This window comes from Schistocerca serialis, chromosome 8, assembly GCF_023864345.2.
Source record: "Schistocerca serialis cubense isolate TAMUIC-IGC-003099 chromosome 8, iqSchSeri2.2, whole genome shotgun sequence".
NCBI lineage: Eukaryota > Metazoa > Arthropoda > Insecta > Orthoptera > Acrididae > Schistocerca > Schistocerca serialis.
The window spans coordinates 235,344,672-235,372,241 of NC_064645.1; the positions used below are offsets into that span (position 1 = coordinate 235,344,672).

At 36.4% G+C, this 27,570-nt stretch overlaps 1 protein-coding gene and 1 long non-coding RNA gene across 2 annotated transcripts in view; one reads left to right on the forward strand and one right to left on the reverse strand.

Annotated features, from left to right (window-relative positions):
* The window catches only part of LOC126416943 (cadherin-23-like), a 597,779-nt gene that overhangs the window by 442,681 nt on the left and 127,528 nt on the right, over nt 1–27,570 (forward strand). The window contains exons 21-22 of the mRNA XM_050084822.1: nt 3,651–3,776; nt 11,880–11,997. Coding sequence (XP_049940779.1) covers nt 3,651–3,776; nt 11,880–11,997 — 244 coding nt within the window. The remainder of the gene's footprint in view (nt 1–3,650; nt 3,777–11,879; nt 11,998–27,570) is intronic.
* LOC126416430 (uncharacterized) lies at nt 14,865–17,423 on the reverse strand. The gene is made up of 3 exons (XR_007575457.1): nt 17,270–17,423; nt 16,536–16,805; nt 14,865–15,328 (listed from the first exon to the last, which is right to left on the reverse strand). It is a non-coding gene; the product is annotated as an uncharacterized LOC126416430 (long non-coding RNA).

Genomic DNA, 27,570 nt, shown 5'->3' on the forward strand with positions numbered 1-27,570 from the left:
TTTGAATATCACAGAAAAGTGGCACAGTTGTCTAGGATAGCATGTAAAAATTCCTAAAATGGGACACTACTCTGTCATAAAGCAGAAAAACAGTGGAGCTCCTGAAGAACTGTGGTCTACCAGAGGATATCATGAAATACTTTAGAGCCTGAGTTCCTACACCTTTCAGGCTTTAGGAATCACCTAAAGTCCAAAAAAGAAGGTGTTCCACTGAGACCAACTGTTAGCACTATTGATTCTTCAAATATTTAATTAAATTAATGAGTCTGATAGTTGGCCATTGTGAACATCACTTCAGAAACTCTCAGATGTTCATTGAGAAAATTAAACAGATTAGTACTATCCCAAACAATATTTTAGTCAGCCTGAAGCTCTCACTATTTACAAAACGTCCTGTGGAGGACACACTGAAACTGTTGGCAGAGCATTTTCCTCCTGAAACAATAATGTTGTTCCAACATGATATGACAACAACCTACTCCCTGTATGCTGGTAAATTTTACGAAATGATGGACAGAATGGCTATGAGTTCTCCATTGTCTCCAGCAGTGACCTACTTTTTTATAAAATATTTTGAGAAATACACATTAAATTTGGCTCCCTTTCATCCATCTTCATGTTATCATTATAGTGACAACACATTTATGGTCTAGTCACAAGGCTTAGAAGCTCTTGAGCACTTCCTTGAACATATGAACAGCATGCACCAAAACTCCAGTTCACAGTCAAGACAGAGAAAAAAAGAAGGCTACCATTTTTAGATGTTTTGTTACAACAAAAGTCAGATGAAGGTATTGGCCACTCAGTGTACTGCAAAGCTACACACACTGTTTTATATCTTAGTACCCAGAATTTTCATAGTTCAGTCCATAAGGGAGCAGTTTTAAATACAATGGTACACAGACCAAAAACTGCATTTGTTCAGAACCACTTGGATTCTGAGATTAATCATCTGAAGTACATGTTCCAAAGAATGGCTATGATTCACATGGTATGGAGTGAGTGTTCTCCATGAAAAAGAAATGTGAAAAATGCTGATCATTTGCATGATGAGCAATTGTATTTCTTCCTTTCTGTGTGCTACATAAAGTAAAATAGGCAGAGTCCTGGGAAGATGTGATATAAGACCTTTTTTTTGACTTGCTAAGAAGATAAAGGAAATGTTATGCCTTATTAAGGACAGTCTCAACCTGAGGATTCTTGGGATTTATAACATCCCTTGTGAGTGTGGAAGCAGTTACATTGGTCAGTTCATACACACCATTTCCAACTGCTGTGCAGAATGTCAGTGGCACACAAAAAAAGTCAAAAACTAGGGAAACCTGCAGTTGCTGAGCACAGTCTCATAAACAAACACAAAATACTTTTTGACAGAACAGAAGTTTTGTCCTAGGCTCCTACATACCGGGACTCTTCAGTTAAAGAGGCTGTAGAACTAAGAATGTACAAGAAGAACTTCAACCAGGACAGTGAATATAATCTTAGCAGTATATGGAAGCCAGCCATCAATGAAGAGAAGAGACAGAGAGATTCACTGCAATATCAACACTAATATTGGAGTGGTGGCACCATCAGTACCTGTATGTTTCTAACTCGAGAATAATAATAATAATCAGTGCAGACGTTGACACCAACTATGAAAGCATTGCATAATTACTGACCAATCAGAAGCCGACTATTGGCTATATTAGGCCACCACAGCAGTACTTTAAACAATCAGTTACTTCTGATGAAGACAGTCACTGAAAGCTTGAGGTTTTGTCCTGAATTGACAAAGCAAGCAGTTTGAGAATGTTTATACAATACTTTGATTGGTCACCACTACTGTTCATCACTTTGTCTTAGCTTCATTTATCATTAAACCTTATTTTATGCTAAGTTTTGCATTCATTCTAATCAACAGGTCTTTATTTACTAAGGCTATTTAGAAAGAAGGGAACGTTTCCATCTGATGCCACTAGGCACATGCCGATCATGTATATTTTGGTATGTGCGTCCTCGGCAGCTCAGTTGGCATCCATCCGTAACAGCGGGAATGTCTCCTTGCATCTGTTTTTTTAATATTCACAGTTGAAATGTGCTCGGCAATCGAAAATACTGCCAGTTGTGAGGTGCAGTCTGTAATATTGTTTTTGTTGGCAATAAACCTAAAACCTATAGAAATTTATCGTGAACTGTGCAAAGTGTACAGAAACAACATAATGAGTGAATGTTCCATCCAGAAATGGTGCATTCACTTTAAAAATTTCTGAACCAACATTCATGATGAAGAGAAGAGTGGATGCTCGAGAATTGTGACTGATGAACTTGTCGCTAATGTTGGTGAAATGATTCATGAAAACCATCGCTTAACAATAATGGAGCTTTGCTTTCTTTTCCACAACTTTCATGGACTTTGAACAGCAAAATGGGGCAATGTTGACATTTCTGGAGGCCTACCACAAACATGGTGATTCATTACTGGATCGAATCATAACTGGTGACGAGACTTAGGTGAAACATGTCAATTGTGAGACAAAATTACAGTCCATGAAGTGGGGGCACACAAGGTCCCCCCAAAAACCAGCAAAATGTTTGCAAACCTTGTCAGCAAGGAAGTTGATGGCGACAGTGTTTTGGGATAGGCAAGCAACCATAAATTCTGCCTGGTGCTGTCAAACGTTGCACAGCCTTAGAAGAGCAGTTCAAAACAAACACCAAGGAAAGCTGATGTCCAAAATTTTGTTTTTGCACAACAATGCCTGAGCTCACATGGCAAACCACACTAAAGAACTCCTTAATTCATTCAAATGGGAAATTTTCCCTCATCTGCCCTACAGCCCTGATCTTGCACCAAGCAACTTCCACTTGTTTCCCAAGATGAAGAACTGATTTGCAACACAGCACTTTGATGATGATGCAGAACTCCAGGCAGGCATGACTCACTAGCTGAAGTCTCAGGTGGCAGAATTTTAAGATGAAGGTATTTTAAATCTTGTCCACCACTATGATAAGTGCCTCAGTGTGTTTGGTGACTATGTGGAAAAGTACTATGTCAGTCACTGTTTCAGATGTAAATAATAAAATGTACTTATTGTAGTTAGATTTTTTTAATGCCAAAACTTTCCCTATTTTCTGAATAACCCTCGTATTTTGTTCATCCCACTGTAGACAATAAACATTGTACAGATGTTGTCCAAATGTACAAACAAGTATGAGAGAGAGAGAGAGAGAGAGAGAGAGAGATGGACAACCTATCACAGCATATATAATGGAAGTTAGGAATTTAGGAATTAATTAAAGGATTTCTGAAGGCTAATGTATTTTTCTGTAATATAATTCCTGCTAGCACTCTAATATTCTACTCGTTCATACATTTTACATCATTCTAGTGTGTTGCACTTAAATCAGATTTATGTCTTTGACTTTTATAACAACCTGTTATCCACTTTTTTAGGGATCCATGAAATATTATTAATTTAATGTAATGGCCACTGTCAGTAACTTGTGTAAAATGCTATGAAAGTTAGTTATTACTCATTCGGCACACCTTTATATTTATTTATTTACATTTTATTTGCATGGAGCCATCACGTAAATAATTATTCCTTAGTGCAATGTTAACAACGTGACATATTATTATTAAATGCTACTTTTTTCCTTTCTTTCAGGCAGTTGATCTTGGGTCACCACCTCTGACTGGCAATATCACCTACACCTTTTGTGTTAAAGATGTAAATAACCATAAACCTTCCTTTGTGTACCCAGAAGATGGAGACACCATTCGCTTAAGAGAAGTAGGTGTTGGTAAAAGCAACTTTGCAACATTTGAGTAATTGTAATTGATGTGAGAATTTAAATCAGTAATTTCCTCTTTTGCAGGGATAAATTGTCCCACACACAACACTGCAGATGCACATCACACTAAAGCAATGTTCACAAAGTATAAAGTTTTGCTTATAGTCCTTTTAGATGTGGTATGTCATCACCTTTGTCTATCACATGAACTTGACCAACCAGGCAGTTTAACACAAAACCCAAATCATATTGGCACCTACACAAACTATTACCAGGAGTGGAAGTTAGGTTCATCAAGGGGAAACAGCATATAGCAGCAATTGAAAAATGTTACCTGGAAAATATAGTCAGAGAAATTTAAATTTTAAAGCCAACTACTTATTTACGTCCTCATATGATGCTTTTAAGTTAAACTATGAGTTCCTAGGAATATATAAAGCAAGACATGTATTCATTTTTCATGTCACATTATGACATGGGAATCAACAAAATTTGTTTCATTTGTGGAAAGTGGTGTGAACTCACTGCTGCTGCCCCCTGGAATGGGGCCGTATTGAAACAAGTCATTGTACTTTTATTGGGAAGAGACATCAGTGAGTAACATGGAACAGTAAATACTATACTGATCCATGAAATGCCTCTGTCTATTGCTGAAGAAATGTGTGTAATGGCTTAGAAGGTGTTAGGCCTCTCTAATAAACAAAACCGCCAACATAATAGGACATTCATCAGGTGTAATTATTAATTTTATAAAACTGGTGTCATGATTGTATAAAACAGGTAGAGTGGGTGTATAGAATGAGTGTTTAAGCACTCTTGAGTTCTTTGCCATCTAGTTGTTGTTGTTATGTTCTTCAGTCCTGAGACTGGCTTGATGCAGCTCTCCATGCTACCCTATCCTGTGCAAGCTTCTTCATCTCCCAGTACTTACTGCAACCTGCATCCTTCTGAATCTGCTTAGTGTATTCATCTCTTGGTCTCCCTCTATGATTTTTATCCTCCACGCTGCCCTCCAATGCTAAATTTGTGATCCCTTGATGCCTCAGAACATGTCCTACCAACCGGTCCCTTCTTCTTGTCAAGTTGTGCCACAAACTTCGTTTCTCCCCAATTCTATTCAATACCTCCTCATTAGTTATGTGATCTATGCATCTAATCTTCAGCATTCTTCTGTAGCACCACATTTTGAAAGCTTCTATTCTCTTCTTGTCCAAACTATTTATTGTCCATGTTTCACCCATACATGGCTACACTCCATGCAAATACTTTCAGAAACGACTTCCTGACACTTAAATCTATACTTGATGTTAACAAATTTCTCTTCTTCAGAAACGCCTTCCTTGCCATTGCCAGTCTACATTTTATATCCTCCCTACTTCGACCATCATCACTTATTTTGCTCCCAAAATAGCAAAACTCCTTTACTACTTTAAGTGTCTCATTTCCTAATCTAATTCCCTCAGCATCACCCGACTTAATTCGACTGCATGCCTTCTAGTAAAGTCACCAAAAGATAAAAAAATACTTATGAAAAAATTAGATAATGCATCTGCATTGTGTGAAAATTGGTGATTGACCATGAACAATAAAAAGTGTGAGATCCTCCACATCAGTAGTAAAGGGAATCCACAAAATTCCAATTACATGATAAATGATACAAAATCAAAGGCTGCCATTTCAACTAAAAATCTAGGGATTGCAATTATGAAGAACTTAAAATGGAACCATCAAATAGTAAATGTCGTGACGAAAGTGAATAAAAGATCGTGTTTTATTGGCAGAACACTTTCAAGGTGCAACAAATCTTCTAAAGAGACTGCCCACAATACACTTGTCCATCTGCTTCCTTAGTATTGGTGCATAGTATCAGCTCCTTACCAGATAGAATTGACAGAGGACATTGAAAAAGTTCAAAGAATGGCAGCTTGTTTTGTATTAAATAGGGGAGAGAGTGTCAAAGATGTGATAAGCAAGTTGGGATGTCAATCATTAATACAAAGCCTTTTTTCATTGTGGTGAGATCTTTTCATGAAATTTCAATACTGATTTCTTCCTCCAAATGAAAACATTTTATTGATTTCCACCAACACAGGGAGAAATTATTACCATGATTAAATAGGAGCTCACATTGAAAGATTTAGGGCTTCATTTTTCTGAGATCCTATTTGAGAATGGAATGGTTGAGAAATAGTCAAAGTGTTTAATAAGACCTCAACCAAACACTTAAGTGTGAATTATAGAGTAATCATGCAGATATGGAAGTAATCCACTGCAAAGGGAAAGGAAAAAACAAATTTTGATTCACAGAAAGAAGATTTGGTTTGTTTTTGAGACATACTCTGGTATGAGTAGTGTGATTGTATGTCTTGTGCTATATTCCTCATGAATCGTAATTTGACAGAAATGTGATACGTGAGCACATATCTACATTGCTGGCTGTGAAACTATAGTATCCTTACTGAGTGAGGTGTTACAATCACTGTACTTTTATCTGAGAGGACTTGATTTCAAATCCCCATGAGCCAATCTCAATTTTCTGTGGTTTCCCTAACTTACATATTGTGAATGCTGGAATTGTTCCTTTGGACAGAGCATGGCTAGTTTTCTTCCATATCCTTGTCCCATTCAACCCTTTGCTCATCTCTAATGATATAGTTATCAGTGGGATGTTGAGCTCTAACCTTCCTTTTTCTTTCAAGTACCTTTACATTGGTATTCTCCTCAATACGCTACTTTTGGCAGACTTTGCAAAGATTTTTATTGAGGCTTGATTATCCTTCAGAGCTAATTTGTATTTTGAGTAGTGTCATCATTCTGTATGATTTTTTTTTAATGATTAGTGTTGTTTTTTATCCACAAGTGAATGTTCTCAAACTTTTCAGAGGTGCTCTGCTAAATTTGATATGTAGTACATTTTATATGTAAAGCGGAGAATGACATCCAGAAAGAAGTGTATACAGCTGGACTTGTTTCTTTATTGTTAGTGGTGACTTGTGTAGTGCTTTGATATTGTTTATGCATGAGTTGTCAACAACATTAAATACTCATCATATGGCTGTGATGATGACACTTATGCATGTGAATATATAGTTTCCCAGCATACACCACCAATGAAATGTTGTCAGGTTTCAAGCCAGGTGATGGTGTTAAAATAGTGCAGCATTTCAGTTAGTGTAATACTCATTATCTTCTGATGAAGACTGTCACACTCATCAAAATGTTACAGTATCTTATTACAACCGAACAGCTGGAAATCTGATAATCTTTCATCAATATATAAAAAATATCATTTAAAAAAAAAATTGCACGTTTTGAAGCACAATAATTTCATTATTATTAAAGTGCAGCTACTTACAGATGTCCAGTGTGGGACAAATTGAGTTAGCTATACTACACTGCCAGGAAAAAAATAGTGCTCCCTTTTAGAGGTTTCCAGTTCACTCAAGATTACTGTTGTAACAGTGCTTACAGAGTACATGAAGTGATTACATTTAGAGATCAAGAGCAGAAGTGGATCTGAGGCACTAGGTATCAAACCATGCCTTGCGTGTTTACCTGTCATAGTATATGATGTAGCCTCCATTGCCCAGCAATGTAGAAACTGACTCTGCCATCCAGCCAATTTTACAGATGGGAAATAGTGTCCTGAGATATGTTATGCACTGCATGCTTGACCTGTTCATGTAGTTCCATATGAGTTGTTGGATGACCAAGTCACAAGAGTCACTTCTTGTCCCATAGTATCTCACACATGCTTGATTGCAGACAAGTCCAGAGATCATGCAGGCCAGGGAAGTTGGTGCATGTCTTGTAGAAGATATTGAGTTTCACGGGCAATGTGTGAGTGAGCATTATCCTGTTGGAACAACACATCAACTTCCTGTTATAGGAACTGCAAAAGAACAGGTCTAACAATATTCTGCACATACCAAGCACTGATTAACATCCCCTGAGAAACACCAAAGATCAATGCTAGTTGTAGCTTATCACACCATAGACCATAAGGCCTGTGGTGAGGCCAGTGTGTCTTGGGTGAATGCCCTCTACGAGACAGCGTTCACCAGGTCTATGTCATACATACAGACAACCATCACTTTTGTTCAGGTGGAATCTGCTTTCATCACTGAAGACGAGCTTGCACCATTCGATTTTCAAAGTGTTCATCTGATAGCACCAATCAAGCCATGCACATCAATGCTGTGACGTGACTGAAAGATTGGCTAGCATCATGCTTGCCAGTAGTGCCACTGGTAATAACAGGTTTGCAACAGTTTGTATTGTAAGATCTGGGCTCACAAGCCCTCTTACCTGTGCTATGGTAGCTGTACATTCTACCACTGTTCTCCTACAATACAACAAGCCTGGTGGATGTCTATGCTACATGGGCATCCAGAACCTTGTCTATGGATGTATGAATATTCAGGTGGCTACTGATACCAGCATTGTTGCACAACTGATGCAGCATGTACAATTTTTATGGCAATTCCAAAAGGACCATCCCACCACTTGGAAGGTCATAATTTGACTCTTTAAAACTTGCTTTGTTGGCTGAAGAAAACACAAGTGGATCTGCATGGCATGGTTGCCTGCTTGCTTCACTTGTTTCCACTACACTGAGCCTTCTGGCTGTGACCATTCCCTGCTAAAGGGAGACACAGATGGCACTCTGTTAGCTATGCCACTATACTGTCTGTTGGCAGACAACACTCAAACCATTATCAGTACATCTACTATCTCCCAGGTAGTATATGCCATTATCAAATCAAAATTGACGTCATCTTTCCAAGTGCACTTTTTTTTTTTTTTTTTTTTTTTTTTTTTGGGGGGGGGGGGGGGGCAGCATTTATTAAGAATAAAATTAACTGAATTTTCTGTTCGTGCTACCAAACTGACTATAGTACTTGTTTTGAAACTGTGGGTAAAACAGAATTACTTAATTTTAAAATAAGTCTGATGTCCTAACTATGGGTTCATCTCTTAGTCCTACACTATCTGAAATTTACATGGACAATTTTGAACAAATTTTCTTACAGAGAGAGCCATTGAACTGAAAAATAAAATGCTGATTTAGATATGTCAATGATGTACTGTGTTTGTGACCAGTACTGCTGGACAGTTAGATACATTACTACAGAACTTAAACTTGCAACATAAGAAAATGCAGTTTACAATGAAGCTGAGAGGCTTGTCTATGCATTTAGATATTAATACAAGAAGACACTTATTTAACATTTATAGAAATGAATAGCTAATAATACAGTAATCCCTGCAAGCTCCCAGTATTCACACAGTCATAAACGTGCAGCATTCCATTCAGTCAGGCATAGCCTCATGTCCTTCCAATATCTGACTCAGCCTTTCAAACAGAACAGCAGACCATCAAACATATTGCTTCCAGCAATTCCTATAGCTCTGCACTGATGGATAATGCATTAAGAAAAAGAGAAAAGGCAAATAATTAGCCAACTTCTGTACATTCACCAGCAACATCTTTCAGTAGTTGCAAAGTCGGGTGCAAAATCCCATATACTGGCAAAATTTCAGACAACCTTGCAAAAAGTTAAAGTCTCAGGACTACAGACCTTAATTTTATAATACCAATAGCATAGACTGATGACCATGGATGTTAAGTCTCATAGTGCTCAGATCCATTTGACCATTTGACCAATAGCATATCAAAAATTTTTATTTGATAGTAAAGACAAACTGTAACTCTTGGCATACAGTGGTGTATATTAAATCACTTGCAAGCAGTGTGAAAAACTTTATATTGGTCTGTCAGGCAGAGCTGTGGTAATTATGCTCCTTAAAAAGGAGAGAAGCTGCAGATTAAGGAAGAAAGATTCAACCTCCATTAGAAGAAAACCATTCAGGTGATGTAGAATGTGAAGTATTACATTCTGTTAAAAAAAAAAAAAAATCATAAAGATGACCCTACCAGAAATACTGGAAATTAACTAGCACATGACATAGTGTGCCAGTCTAATATTAAATGATCAGACTCAATTTTCCTTTTCCCCTTTGTCAAATTATGTTTTCATTATAAAAGCTGTAAATCTGTCTTACATCTCACCTGTTGTTAAATGAACCTCCACATAAAAAAATTATTTACTCCCTTTTTTAGTTATTGTAATTATTTCTACGTGACCAAAAAAGTGTAATATTTTCATACATAAACATTCTGTCAGTTTTGTATCTTGTATACAAATAATATCTGTGTAAGTTGCATATCTTGTTTATCTGTACTTGCAGCATTCATAAGATGGTCGAAGAAGCCGAAAGCCAGTTCACGACAGAATGAAACAATTTTGCAGAACATTAAGAGATTTTTTCCCTTTTTAATTATGCTAGGAATATACAAAGGTATGAGTAGATACAAAAAAAAAAAAAATCATTAACAAACATATAGATTATGGCAGTGCTTAAACATTTACTGGCATAAAATTCTACATTACAGCTTCTACTAACATGATATTACTCCACAATTTTATATTGTGTACCACTGTAAAGCAACATGGTTGGGTAATAACTACTTTCAGGAGAAAAACCTCTAAGTACTCTAAGTACTTGCTGATTCTGTATCTGTTGGCATGAGCCTGAGTTGGAATTTCCCATCCTGAAGTTATGTATGGATTTTCCATTATATCATCTTGTAATTTTGTCAGATGATTTTTTCCCTTTCAGTACATTTAAGACTTGCTCAGTTTAAAGTGGCACTGATACAAACTAAGAAATAATTGTAGCAGTCATAACCTGACAGTCACACACATCGATTCCAACATTTAAATTAAAATAATAAAAAAAAGCGGACAACTCAGGACATCTATCACTCCTGTTTCAAGAGTGTTGTAGCTGTGGATTTCATTCATCATAGTAACAGGCTTCTTGTTGTCTTTTGAAAAGCATGTTACCAAAAAGAAAAGAAAAAATTGTTTTCTTATTTTATATTTTAATTTTTCAAAAAGTATTTGGCCTGTGACATTTAACATGGTATTGCTCCTCAGTAGTATATTGAGTATCACTTATTTTTTTAAATATAGCAGTCTTTTATGATGGCTTGAACTCTGCTGGAGGCATTTTCAATGAGGTATCTGTCTGTCCATTTCAGGAACGTTATTTTCCATAAACCATTGCCTCACAGATGACGATTTATGACTGGTGCATTGTCATGCTGATAAAAACAGTTGAACTATTCATTTACTGTACACAATACACAGTGCTGTAAAATATGTTCCTATCCTTCTGCACTTATGATTTTCTGAAGTGCAATAAGGAAACCAGAACCTAACCACAAAAAATACCCCCATACTATAACACCACCTCCTTTGTACTTTCCTGTAGGTACTACAAAAGATGGTAGCTAACATTCTTTAGGCATTTGCCAAACCCAGACAATTCCACCACATTGCCACAAGGTATAGTATGATTCATCACTCATTGTCAGCCATCCACTGTGTAGTGGTGTCACTCTATACACAACCTCAAGTGTCACTTAGCATCGACTACAGAAATGTCTTGTTCATGAGGAGCTGCTCGTGCATTGTACCTCATTCCTTCAACTCCATATTTACAATCACTGTACACTAGCTAGATTGCTGGTAGACTTCAAAATTGATAAGTGATTCCTTCTTCTGATTTCAGGTGATTTTTTACAACTACCCTCCACAATGCTCGACCATCCCTGTCCATTACCACATGAGGTCTGCTTGGCTTTGGTGTAGCTGTGGTTGTTCTTTTGCATTTCCACTGCACAGTCACATCACCAACAGTCAAATTAGGCAGCTTTAGAAGGGATGAAATGCCAGCAATAGATTTGTTACCTAAGTGATATCCAATTAATAGTTCATGTTCAAAGTCACTGAGCACTCCTGACCAACAACTCTCCTGTTACTGTTTCTCTACTGACAACACAACACTGCCTTGTTTTATACTAGTGGCTGCACCTCTCATGACACCTAGAAGTTCAGTTCCACATCACACAGCAGTGTCTAGATACTTTTGATCATATAATATATCTGCACATAGCTTTATGAGCTTGCATTATTGAAAGGTAACAATAATGTTTTATTGCCAGCCAGTCCAATACTCTCTTTTCATTGCAGACACAACGTGTTGGAAGCCGACTTTATGATTGGCAAAATCAACCATTACCAGATTTTGAAGTCACAGATGAGGATGATCCATCAACTGGAAATGGACAGGTGACAGTTACTGTCACAGGTAACATATTTCTGTGTTTCTAAAATCTGCATTAATAATATATGTATTTTGAACTGAAAAGTGTGTTTCATCATGTATATTTCTTCTTGTGTTGGAGATGCTCTTTATTTACAATAACATGTGGATCATGAATAATGACATACAGTACTGTGTTTTTGAACAAACAGCATCCTCCAATCGCCCCCCCCCCCCCCCACCCCCTTCTCACTCTCTCTCTCTGTCTCTCCCCCTCTTTATTGTTCTTTTAGAGAGATACATGAAATGATGGACAAGGTATACTCTGTTCACGCTGATGTGGCTGTTGTTACTGTCAAATTATTATAATTTGATTAACTTTCCTGCCACAAGTCGCCTAAATTTCACTGCATTAATAGCACACTCACTAATATTATTATAACTGTTATTAGTGTTACTATTTATCACTGAAACAGTATTTCCACTTTTACTTGCAAAATATGTTATTTGCTAGGAAGAATTCAAGAAGGAGGTATGGTTACTTTAATCAGTCACATTTCGGTTCTATAATTGACAAGTAAAATAAATATGGTAATAATCATTTCACTACTCATAAACTATTACTAGACATACCTTCATTGCTGATATCACTATTGCTTGCTAGTGTGAGGACACTCTATCCAGATATAGGATGTTCCAACCATTATGTTGGAAGAAATTTAAATGACCATTATTTTGGCTAGCAATGGGAGGACATGCGATAACATAAAGTTTATGACCGTTAGATTCCTGGACAAGTACCTCATTTAAATTATAAACTTCTCCACATCTTGCTGAGTGATAATATTGTGGCGTTCACTGTGTTATTCAGTGGTTTGGTATTTAACTAATTTGTAAATGAAAATGATAATCTTATTTTATTACAATGAGTAGTTACTAAATAATTTTTCTCCCGGCTAAAGATTTGGTCAAGCTGCTAAAGAACTCCAAATTAACATTGTGTTAAGGTGTTGTCTGTAAGTTGTGTAAGTGTCACTAAATCACAGTTCATACAACAGATTCTATAAAACTATTGATTATGATGGAAACAAATATCTTCAGCAAAATGATCGTTAAAACCACCGAATATCAACCGCACACAACACTGACGTATGTTACCTGAAACAGTATTCATCACAACTTGTGCGTGTTTAATTTTGGCTCCATAAATTAGCTAGAAAAGTTTGTTATAAGGATCATGCTATGAGCACTGTTTTTAAAGAACCAATCTAATTCCAATTATTTTCATTAAAATGAGTTCGGGACCACCGGTGCACATTTATTTTTACACATTTTTATTACCTTCGTCATTTACGTCTGCGGAGTTGCATAATTGGAATCTGGCCCTGAGATAATTGTTAAGATGGCGGCAGACAATTGATAGAGACTTTCTACTGTTAGAGGAAATAGGATAAGTATTTGAAATGCTTATTAAACTTTACTTTCATATTGTGCTCTATTTAGACTAATTGTCATCAAGCAAACCTTTGACATTTTCGTAAGGAAAACAGATAGAAATGCGATACAAATTGCTATTATCAATGGCTGCACTCCTTGCAGCAGAAAGAAATAATTAACACAGATAATGCTTATTGAGAGAGGAATTAAAGTTACAAATTATTTACTCATATTTATAATAATAATGAACTCTATTCTCAAGTAATAATTAACAAATAATTACAATTTCTTAACAGACCTCAGTTTGATATGCGTCTTGCATCCGCAACCTACAAAAGCCAACCAACAAAAGGTAAAAACAAAGGAAGACAAACGCAGATCATAAAAGGAATTTACAATTATCATTGTCTTTGTATGATACACACTGATATGTCCAATTACATCATAAAATATTATATAAATAATTAACATTTATTTCACTGTTTTTTCATATGTCAGATAGATAATGTTTATAGCTGTTAGAGGCATAATTTCCTCTCGTCACACTGTAGCTAAAATTTATCTCATGGATGTTACAATATATATACCATTGATTGTGGTTTGACTACCTCCTTGATACTATTCCACAGGAGTAGCCTATGAAATGGCATCTGTCAACCTCCTTTTATTCTGTTGCCATCATCAGCTGTACAAACATAACACTCAAGTCTCTATCCAATTAGGAGAATTTTCTCTTCCTTCTTTAGCAGAATATGCTCTCTGGAACATAAAATTTCACTTTTCAAAGCTGTTGTTTCTTCTGAGTGGAGGCCAGTGATCTTCACATCCTTGTTAATGACACATGATCACCTAGCATTATTTCTGAGCATGTGTTAAATCACTGCTTCATTAAGTCACCAAAATCAGCAGGTCACTTCTTGAAAATTTTATTTGCTGACATGTTTTACACATAGCTCATCATCAGAACAATTGCCAAAATGTAATGAAAGACTTGGCACTCATTGATGAAAAGATTCAATTGAACTATGCGATACTCCAACACAAAAACTTCCATCAGTCCAAAATGAATGATAGTAAATAATGATCACATAGAAAAATCTTTTTCATTCAGTCAAAACTATATTTAATAACTCACTGTAAACTACATGCAAAGGTAACCAAAAATTATAACACTGCACAAATTACCCATCAAATTTATAAAACACTCAATTCTCCATTATTTATATTACTGCCTTGAACTCTAATTAATACAATGTATGGTAACATACAGTTAACTGCTGACCTACAGTTTCTGTATTCTCACAGTTACAAAATCCATGATGTTAACAATATCCAAAAAATTTATCTGGTAATAAAATAAGCTTCTGAAAAATTTAAGAAACATAGGCAAATTTTTTCTGTTACTTTAATCAAAAGTGAATTTTTCTTTAGTATTAGTAATCACAAAAAATAAGGACAAACTTTGAGGTGGTCACCAATATAATTTTATTATTTCATATCCATAAATATACTGACAACATTTAATATTCCAAAGCTGAAATGAAAACAATTAACCAAATGTGAAAGTAAATTATGAAAAATACATCAACTCATCTTTTGATTCACCATCAACCTGCTGTTCCAGTTCCAGTCACCCACTCTCCCATCTTCCTCTTTCCTCTCAGTAGGCCACTCCTTATCGATCTCTCAATAGTCCCCAGACCATTGCTTTAGTTTGTTGTCTGGTGTTTCCCTCATGTGACACAAACAGGTGTCATCTGTATAATATATGAACACCTTATTCTGTTTCATCTGCCCCTTTATTTTCACAAGGGTCGTACTCTGGATCAATTGAGGATACTGCCAATTCAGTGGCTCTGCTGCAAGCACACTTATCAAATACTCTCTTCCAGATTCCATCTTTACACTCCAATTAATGGGTTAGGCATCTTTATACAGTCTGGAAAGTGTCACATCAAAGCAAAGTTAACATGCAAATAAAATCACTCAAAATTTATGGGGGTAGTAAATACAAGTGAAATATTCATAATAGGAAAATTACACTTATTCCTATACAGAGAATTTTAAAATGGCAGCTTCCCTGGTACTTTTTCCTGCAATACATAGTCTTGGGTGACATGGTTTCTCTATTGTTATGTTCACATTATCTTGAAGCTACTTACTATAAGCATGAAAAAAACATACCCTACAAGTTTAACAAAGAAAGTTAATCAAGTGATATATACCTTCATACAGACATATTCATAATTACTTCCACTTGAAGTATTACTGAGCTAGGTTTTTTACCTTTCTTCTTAAATCAACCTCCTGGGATTGTTGGATTTTATGATTATCTGTGAAGCATCCAACACTATACGGGAGAAATTATGTTCTGATCTTTCCATATTTATTGGTACAAAGTTCCTTTTTGTTGCATGCCTTGGTAAATTGCAGGAGTTCCAATATTTGACAGTAAATAAAAATTTCTTGAAGTTCACTTTTGGAACAGACAAACTTATTCATCTACATAATTCTGATGAACTATCATGGTAACTTCAATGATTGAATTCCAACTATAGACTTACTGAATTTTATGTGCTGAAACATAGAGCATTTACAAGCTCATTGCTGGGCCTGACTGATTAATAACATAGTGACTGTATTGATTTAATGCTTGCCCACTACTGACTGTGGCATTGTGTGGGACACCTATTTATAGACGTGTAATACAGAAGTTAAAAATTTGAAAAATATTGAGCTATTTAATTTTAAATATTAACATAAATGACAGCAAAGGAAAATATACAAAAACAAATTGGGAACTGAAGTTATCCTGAATAACTCACAGCTGTCAAAATATAAAATAGTAAAATAATAGGTACTATTTTATGAGAGCCAAGTATTAATGTCCACAGAGAATTTTTTAGGTAGTGAAATTTTCTAATTTTAACAATAAACAAGCTGTTATTGTAGTGTAAGTATATGTTTCTACATACAGAAAAATCAGATACACTGAGCTGTACTTCCAGATTTTTGAAACAATAAAATTTTGAGATTGTAACATTTTAGAACACAAAATTTTTAAATGTAAGTATCATTCAAATAAACATGAGATAGATGAAAAAATAAATAAATAAAAAAACTGTTATTATTTCAAAAGTAAATACCATAATTGTTAAAACATTTACACCACAGTGGGACAAGACAGACACTGCTTTCAGAGAAAAATGTTTGTGGTTGTCTATGGAGCTGTGATTATACCCAGGCATGTTCCCCTTCATCCAAAGTCAATTGATGGTCACGATTCATTTTCTTTAGTACTTCAAGAATAAGGAAGTCACATCGGGAGAGATTGGAACTGTACAGAGAATATGTAAGGATGAAACTTCTGCTGTATAGACAAAACTACCTTGGTAAAAATATGGGCGGGCATTATCCTGCAACAGAGTGATGCCATCTGTCAACATTTCTGGGCATTTCAACTTGATAGTGCACTTAACGTTTTGCAAAATGTCCATGTACTGATGTGTATTAATTGTTGTGCTGTGTTCCAGAAAGTTAATGAGCAATATTCAGCACTGAAAGACTACAATAATATCTTGGTGACATACTAAATTTAATCCAGAAAGTATCATACATAATGGATAACTCATTTAAAAAATTATAAAAATTGAGATATGTATTTGGCTGCACAAGAAAGATGTAACTATTTGGAAAAATTCTTTGTCATTTACATGTGTTCACTTGCAAATTCATCATGTTTCCATTAAATGAATTAATTCATTTGGTAAGACATTACTCTAAAAAAATTGAACTTATCCCAATAATGTGAAAAATACATCTAATCTGGAAAAAAGAAATGTAAAAATTAATATGTGGTTACATTTCAAGTAGAACTTACAGGAATTTTGCACAATTTCAGATCACTGACAGGATATATTTATTACCGTATTTACTCGAATCTAAGCCGCACTTTTTTTCCGGTTTTTGTAATCCAAAAAACCACCTGCGGCCTAGAATCGAGTGCAAAGTAAGCGGAAGTTCTGAAAAATGTTGGTAGGTGCTACCTCAACTAACTTCCGCTGTCGAATATATGTAGCGCTACACAAGCATGCTTTGCATGCACACAGATAAATACTGGCACGAAAATCTCTGAGTCAGTAAATAAATAAAAAAAGGTGGAAGACGAGCTTTTTTTTCTCCGCCCCGAGTTTCGACCACTGCCTTTTCATACATTATCCAATAAAGTAAATACAAATGTCGTATTGTTCATCTTCAAATGTAGCAGCATTTCAATGTACTACGAAAATCCGACTGGCAAGACTGTTTGGGATGTTTGTCAATATGGCCAACTCTACGTTCCGAATTTTTTCCTACCTGGAGAAGAGATGGTTGCTAATAGGAACTTTTATGAAGTGTGAATCACATGCAGTATTCTCTTCACCATAAAAATAATATGAATATAAACATTTTGCCATGTATTCTTTCATGTTTGCTGCTATCTCTTTTAAATCCTGTCTGCCTAATAAACTACGAAACTAGAGTGAGACAACAGCAAATGCGAAAAAATATACTTATTACGTCATGTTTATATTTGTATTATTCTTATGCCTAATAGTGATACAGTCAGAAATGAAGCACGGCAATTGACTAGATTTTTAAATCTAAGATGACTCTAATTTCTGTGCAGAATGTAATGTACTAAAGAGGCGCCTGCAAAGATTTTCAAACGGAGAAAAATTTTCACTAAACTTTCATTCACAACATCATCTATCATACGCAGCCTATTATTTGGTTCTTGTTGATCATTATCAAAGAAAGCAGCAGTGTAAATAACAACAAATAGCAGTCTCTTGCCATTGTCTCGCTAATGAGACAATTCCTCTCTCTCTCTCTCTCTCTCATTTTAATTGTAAGCGGCAGTAGTGTGCACAAAAGCAAGCCATGCCATGAGCGACGACAGGCCGTAGACACTCATTATCAGAATGCGACAAACAATGCCTGACACAGTACAGTAATGCATTTTCAGCTTAGAGTGATGTAAACACCTATAACAAAGAGAACGGCACTTATCAGATCACAGAAAAATAAGCAATCAATTCAAACCAGATGAAGCACATGAAAAAGGAAGGGTAGCCGAATAAATATGGACGGAGCGCCTGACACTTAGCAATGGCTACCTGGTAAAGCTTAACTGCTAAGCTTACGACTCGAACCAAACTACTGTAGCTTTATCGTCATTCATTCAAGCTAAATTGTTTCTCATATTACAATGGACCAACTTTGTTTCGATTTGGAGGCGCGGCCTAAAACTTTTCTCTCCCCTTGAATTTCGAGTTTCAAATTTCACGTGCGGCTTAGATTCGGGAAATTTTTTTTTCCTTGATTTCGAGTCTCATTTTTCAGGTGCAGCTTAGATTCGAGTGCGGCTTAGATTCGAGTAAATACGATAACTCACCAAGCTTGTTAGAAAATATTACATGATGCTTCAACAAGATGTCTAATAACTTTTGTTTCTGTTCCTCAGTCATACTTTGAACTTCTGAAACTTCTTCCTAACTTGCTTTTCTGTTTCTTGATCTTCAGTGTCATATGTCATCTCTCTTAAGACTCAACTGATTCATTTCCACTGTATATTTTCTCCAGCATTCTTTATTTTTAATTTTCTCATTGCATTACTCTACTCAGTCTCTTTCTTAAAAGCTTGAGACACACATTATCATCTTCACATTATACATTTTAAAAATATTTCTTTCATAAAGCCATTCCTAAAATTATGCTTGCATTTAGTTCTGCTACCATGAAGAATTTCACTTTCATTTCCTTTCTTTGTACTAGATCAGTAACCAATAAGTGATACTTTAGTGATTTGGTTGACTTTCCCATTGCCCCTAAATTCTCGTGTCTAAAATTGAATATAAACAATCACAATTGCAATAAACTTTTTTTTTTCATGTAAGGTTATCAGTGTCAGTCTGTTTTAGACCCTCTTCAGACCCACACCATGGTGGTAGATGGTCGCTGTGAATGGAGCAGGTGCTACACGTCTATGGACACTAACTGCTCTAAACCGTACTGCAGTACAATTAGCATTCGTGGAAATGTAGTGCCAGCTCCATTCACAGCCACCATCTGCCATCGTGGTGTGGGTCTGAAGATGGTGTAAGACCAAAACCAGTAACCCTATGTATAAAAAAAGTTTACTGCTGTTGTGACTGTTACATTCAGTTTTAAATAATAAATTTACTACTGTGCTCCAGAGAGATATGTTCTCAAAAATTACTGGCATGTGTACTGGTTTTCTTTCCTCTCCAAAAATATCAGTCACTAATAATTCACTCCTGGTGTCCAAAAACGATTCTTCTTCATTTCCATTTATTTCCACTTTTATTTTGGGTTGTACAGATTCTTCCCTTTCTTCTTTATCAAGAATAAAATCACCACCAATTGTTTGCAACAATCTCATCTGTCATATCCTATTCTTGTCAGGTGGCTCCATCTTCTTTCTTCCTTTTACCACTTTAGATTCCTTGCCCCAGTTTTTGATGCTCAGTCTGGATTGACTCTTGAGTATATTGTATAACTATCACTCTTCGTTTCCTTTCTTACATAAAAAAATTTTAACTTCTTCTTTCTCAAGTATTGATTCCTGTACTTAAATGTGTTTCACCTCAAGCTTCACATCACCTACTTCAACATTTCCATTACTTCCTCCAAGTCACTATTAATATCCATATCAATATCACCATCTCATTCTTTTTCATTTTTTTTTTTTTTTTTTTAAATATTCCACTCATTATCATGCAAATTTTCATTCTTCACTCCAGTTTCTTCCTCTACATTGTGTAGTTCTTCAGTTATGCTCACCGATGTGTTCGAATTTTCTTCTCCTTCTCCTTACAACCTTCTCCAGCTGAACCAGTGACTTCTAGTTTATCCAGTCCCACATTTTCTTTATTCTGTAAATTAACTATATCTTTAATTAGTTCAAATGTGTGTGAATTTCTAAGGGACCAAACTGCTGAGGTCATTGGTTCCTAGAGTTACACACTATTTAAATAACTTAAATTAATTGGCGACTCCATAGTGTCCTGTGCACTATGACCAGATAATGGGTATACTTGGAAGGAGAGACAGCATTGGTCGTATATTTTTGTTTATTATCGCAAAATCAATTTTCTGTCACTTAGTGACCATCTTCAGTGCTGTAATTATAACTTAAATTAGTAAGCACTGGTGTCAATAAGCTTACGGCGATCACATAGACTATGTGATCGCCGTAAGCTTATTGACACCAGTGCTCACTAATTTAAGTTATAATTACAGCACTGAAGATGGTCACTAAGTGACAGAAAATCGATTTTGCAATAATAAACAAAAATATACGACCAATGCTGTCTCTCCTTCCAAGCAAACTTAAATTAAGTTATACCAAGAACAACACTCACACACCCATGCCCAAGGAAGGGCTCGAACCTCTGGCAGGAGGGGTCACGCAAACCGTGACATGGCACCTCAAACCACACAGCCACTCCGCGCGGCTTTTACTTAGTCTCCTTATGCTAATTGGCTCTTTACTTTCTTTTAATTCACAAACATGTGCATTACTATTTTATACTATAGATCTAGTGTTAACACTGTCTATCTATACTAAATTCTCTTTTTCCTTAAATATTTTCATTACGCAGGTACACTTTTGAGCTGGGAGCCCACACCTTGGTCCAGCATCATGGCAGAAATCTTAGTTACAATGTCTTTCATTTTACTCATCCCTCTCATCGTATATTTCAACATAAAAAATTCACAATTTCAGAACTTGACATTTTATAGACCTCCTTAATGCTACTCAGTAATTTCCTTTACAACATTTCAGTTACCTCTGCATCCTCATATTAATTGTCAAGGTATTCTAATTGTTTCAACACACCTTCAAAATATTCCCTCGTGGACTTCCCATCTCTTCTGTAACTAGGTGCTCTCTTAAAACCAATTTTAACTTCTCTTTACTTCTCATTGGATCAGTATTCCTCCAAAAACAATTTATAAAATTACTTAACATTTTGCTTCTTTCTCTGATGTGTCACCACCACAATACACTGTCTCTAGTTGAAAGATTCCTTACACAATTAATTTTATTTTTTTCTTTCCATCACTTTGGAATATCATCCTGCACATATCTCAAAAGTGGCATAGCATGTAGTTGTCTGTTTGGTGCAAATTTATTTAAATTATTACTACCAACACTACACATAACAAAGATGATAAACATTCCCAACACCCATCTTTACTGCATCTACATCTACATCCATACTATGTAAACCACTGTGATGTGCATGGCAGAGGCTACAGCCCATTGTAGCGGTTATTAGGGTTTCTTCCCATTACATTCACATATAGAGCAAGGGAAGAAAGGTCATCTGAATACGTCTGTGTGTGCTGTAATTATTCTAATTTGTCCTCAGGATCCCTATATGAGTGATACGTATAGGTAACCATAGTTTATTCCTAGAGTCATTGTTTAAAGCCAGTTCTTGAAACACTGTTAGTAGAATTTCTCAAGGTACATCACATCTATCTTCAAGAGTTTGCCAGTTCACTTTCTTCAGCTTCACTGTAACACTCTCCCATGCGCCCTTCTCTGTATATGTTCAATATCCCCTGTTAGTCCTATTTGGTATGGGTCCCACATTCTTCAGCAATATTATAGAAGGAATCTCACATGTAATTTGTAAATAATCATGTTTGTCAACTGATTGCACTTCCCCAATATTCTACCAATCAACGGAAGACTACCACCTGCTTTACCCACAACTGACCCTATGTGATCATTCCATTTCATATCCTTACAAAGTGCTACCCACATGTATTTGTATGAGTTGTCCAATTCCAACAATGACTCACTGATATTATAATCATAGGATACTACTTTTTTTAATTTTGTGAAGTGCACGATTTTATGTTTAAAGCAAGTTTCCAGTCTTGGCACCACTTTGAAATTTTATCAAGATCTGACAATATGTCTGCAGCTTTCCTCAGGCAGTACTCCATTATATATAGCTACACCATTTGCAATAAGTCTGAAGATACTATTAGTATGGCCCACAAGAGTCCCACCACACTTCCCCGGGGCACAGCTGAATTTACTTTACACCTGATGACGCCTCTCCATCCAAGATAACGTACTGTGTCCTCCTACTAAAAAAGTCCTCAATCCAGTCAAAAATTTCACTTGATGCCCCATATGACTGAACTTTTGATGATAAGCATAGGTGTGGTACTGTGTTGAATGCTTTTCATAAATCAAGAAATACTACTACATTCACTTCTATGCGGCCGGCCGGGGTGGCCAAGCGGTTAAAGGCGCTACAGTCTGGAACCGCGTGACCGCTATGGTCGCAGGTTCGAATCCTGCCTCGGGCATGGATGTTTGTGATGTCCTTAGGTTAGTTAGGTTTAAGTAGTTCTAAGTTCTAGGGGACTGATGACCTTAGAAGTTAAGTCCCATAGTGCTCAGAGCCATTTGAACCATTTTCACTTCTATGCTATTTTGGCACAAACAATGGGAAATCCAGGATAGAATGTAACAATATGAGAGGAGGAAAGTTGCTACTCACCATATAGGGGAGATGCCGAGCCGCGCGATAAGCACAATAAAAAGATTCACACAATCATAGCTTTTGGCCATTAAGGCCTTTGTCAGCAGTAGACACACATACACACATGCACACACACACACACACACACACACACACACACAACACACACACACACGCACACACACACTCACGCAAGCACAACTTGCACACACATCTGCAGTCTCAGAGAACTGAAACTACACTGCGAGGAGCAGCACCAGTGCATGATGGGAGTGGCGACTGGATGGGGGTAAGGAGGAGGCTGGGGCGGGGAGGCAGAGGGATAGTATGGTGGGAGTGGAGGACAGTGAAGTGTTGCAGTTTAGATGGAGGGTAGGAGAGAAGGTGCGGAGGGGGAGGGGGTAAGTAGAGGAAAGGAGAGAAGTAAAAATAAAAATAAAAGAAATTAAAAGACTGGCGGTGAAATGACGGCTGTGTAGTGCTGGAATGGGAACAGGGAGGGGGCTGGATGGATGAGGACAGTGACTAATGAAGATTGAGGCCAGGAGGGCTACGGAAACATAGGATGTACTGCAGGGAAAGTTCCCACCTGCACAATTCAGAAAAGCTGGTGTTGTTGGGAAGGATCCATATGGCACAGGCTGTGAAGCAGTCATTGGTATAATGGGTATCATGTTTGGCAGCGTGTTCAGTTACAGGGTGGTCCACTTCTTTTTTGGCCACAGTTTATCGGTGGCCGTTCATGCGAACAGACAGCTTGTTGGTTGTCATGTCTACATAGAATGCAGCACAGTGGTTGCAGCTTAGCTTGTAGATCACATGACTGGTTTCACAGGTAGCCCTGCATTTGATGTGATAGGTAATGTTAGTGACCGGACTGGAGCAGGTGGTGGTAGGAGGATGTATGGGACAGGTCTTGCATCTAGGTCTATTACAGGGGTATGAGCCATGAGGTAAGGGATTGGGAGCAAGGGTTGTGTAAGGATGGACGAGTATATTGTGTAGGTGGACGGCGGAATACAATGCTAGGATGGGTAGAAAGGATAGTGGGTAGGACATTTCTCATTTCAGGGCACAATGAGAGGTAATCGAAACCCTGGCAGAGAATGTAATTCAGTTGCTCCAGTCCCAGATGGTACTGAGTTACGAGGGGAATGCTCCTCTGTGGCCGGACTGTGGGACTTTGGGAGGTGGTGGGAGACTGGAAAGATAACTCCCACAGCCTGGAGCTGTCTTGGTGTCAGATGGAAGTCTGTTATAAAAGATTGTTCCTACTGTATGTGGACTACAGTCTGCAGCCTTTCTTTTCTTGAAGTTCTGTGAAAATTTTCCTTTCTCCATGTGTTGTATCTATGTACATTACCATATGTCACATTATATTCTGGATTTTGTTTCACAGACATTATTGCTGCAGGATGGTAGAGGTTAGTGTTTTATATTTTCTGAAGATTTCTCTACGAGGCTCTCTCCATGTACCACAGGCACCACTTTTACTGCCTTGTTTTTGCAGTCTGAAGAGCCTGTCTGCAAAGATAGCTGGTGCCCCACCAGCTGAGTACCATACCAAAGACATGGGTGTATCATTCCAAAGTATATTTATCTCAAGCTATCAGGGCCAGGAAAGCTGAGACCCATTTGAGTGGATACACAATTGTACTGATTTTCTTACTAATATGATTGGTGTTTGGCAACAGTTACACCAAAAAATTTGTTTGTTTGGGTAGCTAAGGTCCAATAGAGATGTAACTAGAGTTCTATTTATATTCTGACTATAACTAAACATAAATTGCATTGTTACTGTCTTCTCTTTATGTAAGAGTAACTTACTTGCAGTAAGATACCTTGACAGATAATTATAATTGACTTCACTACTGTTTGTAGTAGTTTTCATATCACAGCCCCTGCTGACAAAGGATGTGTCATCAGTGTAGCTTAAAACCTTGCAGCTTTGGGGTTCAATTAAATCGTTAATGTACACAAGAAACAGAAAAGGCCCCAATATACTTCCTTGGGCCACACCACATTGAAGTATCTTATGGATTTATTTGGTTGTTACCAACTATTAATTCCTTTTATAAATTAGCTTGACAAACTGTTTCCTGTCTTTCAAATAGGAGATAAGTAGCTGTGAAGCTACCCCTCTCATCCCATATGCTTCTAATTTATGCATTATAATTGGAAATTTGTGATAAGGTCTTATGGGACCAAACTGCTGAGATCATCAGTCCTGAGTTTACACACTACTTAATCTAACTTAAACTAACTTACACTAGGGACAAAACATGCACCCATGCTTGAGGGAGGACTCAAACCTCCGATGGGGGGAGCTGCATAGAGCATGACAAGGCACCTCAGACCATGCAGCTCCCCTACACAACTGTAGAATTGTATGATTCACAGTATCAAAAGCTTTATTGATATCCTGGAAGAAGCCTTTTACCTTGTCTCCTTCATCTATCTTGTTTAATATTTTATGTATAAAAATTGCTACTGCTATTACCGTAGATCTTCCTTTTCTAAACCATGTGGTAGATCGTTAAATAGATTATGATTGATGAAATATGCCTCAGATTGATTTAATATTACTTTCTCTAACAATTTCCCAAGGTCTGAAGTTAATAATACTGGCCCATAGTTTTTTGTGTCAGTTTTTATCCCCTTCACTGAACCTCTGTTTTTTGTTTTATTTTGAGCAGTTTGTATCTTGTTAAATGGTATTGTAAATTGGTATCTCTAAAGAGTACTTAACAGTCTTTGATGTTCTCTCTCAGTTCAATGATTTCTGGAGGGAACTTCTCACCTTTGTGATTAATAGCACTGTTTACTTGTTTTACTAAAGCACGTTTCATTTAAAGTTTTATTGAATAGTCTATAGAAATTTTCCCATTTATCTTTCATATTTGCTGCACTGCAAACCAGTTCACATTTTTCATTGCCTAATGCTTTCATTAGTTTATTATAATTAAATTTTATTTTATACATAAACATATCAGTTTTAGATATATCCACAGTCCCTACATCAGTTTCCATAGAAAGGGCTTTGTGGTCAGATATGTCATTTCCTATGGTGGTTATTTTTATGTACTCCTTTGTTACATTTGTGAGACTATGGTCAGTGCACGTCTATGTTTCTACAGTAATTCTTGTAGTTTCTGAATTATGTGATAACACTTATAACACTGAAGTAAGCCAACATAACACAAATAACTATTGCTGTTATTTAAAGAGTCTATGTTGATGTCTTCAACAAACAGCACATGCTTTTTACACACTGATGATTTCCCCAGCACATCCTTCAGACAATTGAAAAATTCTTCAATACTGCTTCCAGGTGACCTGTACAGAGCTGCAATAATCAGGTTGTTGTTCCGTAGCATTAAATTTATTGCTACAACCTCAACCATTTCTTTACTCAGATCATCAGTCCATTTAACTTATTCACATGTTATATCATTTCTGCTAAAATGCTTACCCTTCAATCTTTATGTGTCCTTCTACAGTACAAATTTATGAATTCATAATTTCTTAGCATGTATCCATAAGTGTCCTCTACCTTGTGACCTAATTCACTCATTATGAAAACATGTAGTTTTGATTAATTCAGGCATACATCCAAGTGCTCTGTTTTATTCATTATATACTGAACATTCCACTATGTAAGGATGAGACTGTTGTGTTTTACTCTAAAAAAGCATTCCTGTTACCTTTGTGATTGATAACCTTGTTTAAATCATCTTATTCTACAATAATTTTACCTGTTTTCTCACATACAAGTTTTTTGCTTTCAATATTTAGATGCATCCTATGTTTGGTATGCAGGCATTTGTCCATTTTATCTATATCCACTATTCTACATTTTCCAAATCAAGCACACATCTGTTTGACTTTGATGTGCAGTTTTTGTATCTCCTTGTTTACGCACACAAATTGTATATTAGTTCATGTTTGTGAAACACCATTGTAATTATTGTGTTTTGAGTTTTTTTAACTTCTAAGAACTTTTCAAGTTTTGCTAAACAGTTTTGTGCCTCATTTCTTGTGCCAATGTTGGCACTAGCTATGCAAATGACATATTCATTTTTATCTTTTATTTTTTTCGTGCAGGTTGCCATCAACAACAGTTTACATACTTGCACCCAGATTTATCATTCCAGTTGTTTGGAAATCTTTGTTATTTTCTTGCAAAATACTTGCCACATTTCTGTCATGGTTTTCTGTTAAGATAAGAGTATTTTACCCTTTCTGCAACAGATTCTTGGTTCTGTTGCCACTGTGTCTCATTGCTGATTTGTTTGATCCACTGGTGCAGTGTTTACAAACTTCATTGCCATCACTCTTCACTCTTTCATGCTTATCACTAAAACTTGTTTTAGTAGTAATTGTAGTTCACTTATTTGGAAAAGTTTGACTGTCATTCATAAGTATATGCAATTTTATAGCAATAATGGTTCACAACACTCTTTAGACATTAATTGTTTTGTATTCATAACTGAAACAGTTTGGCTATGATGTGAAACTATATGGAATTTTTGTGATGGCTCACACTTTTCAGGTGTAAATTTTCCATATCAGTCATTAGAATGTTGATCACTACAATTTTGTACAC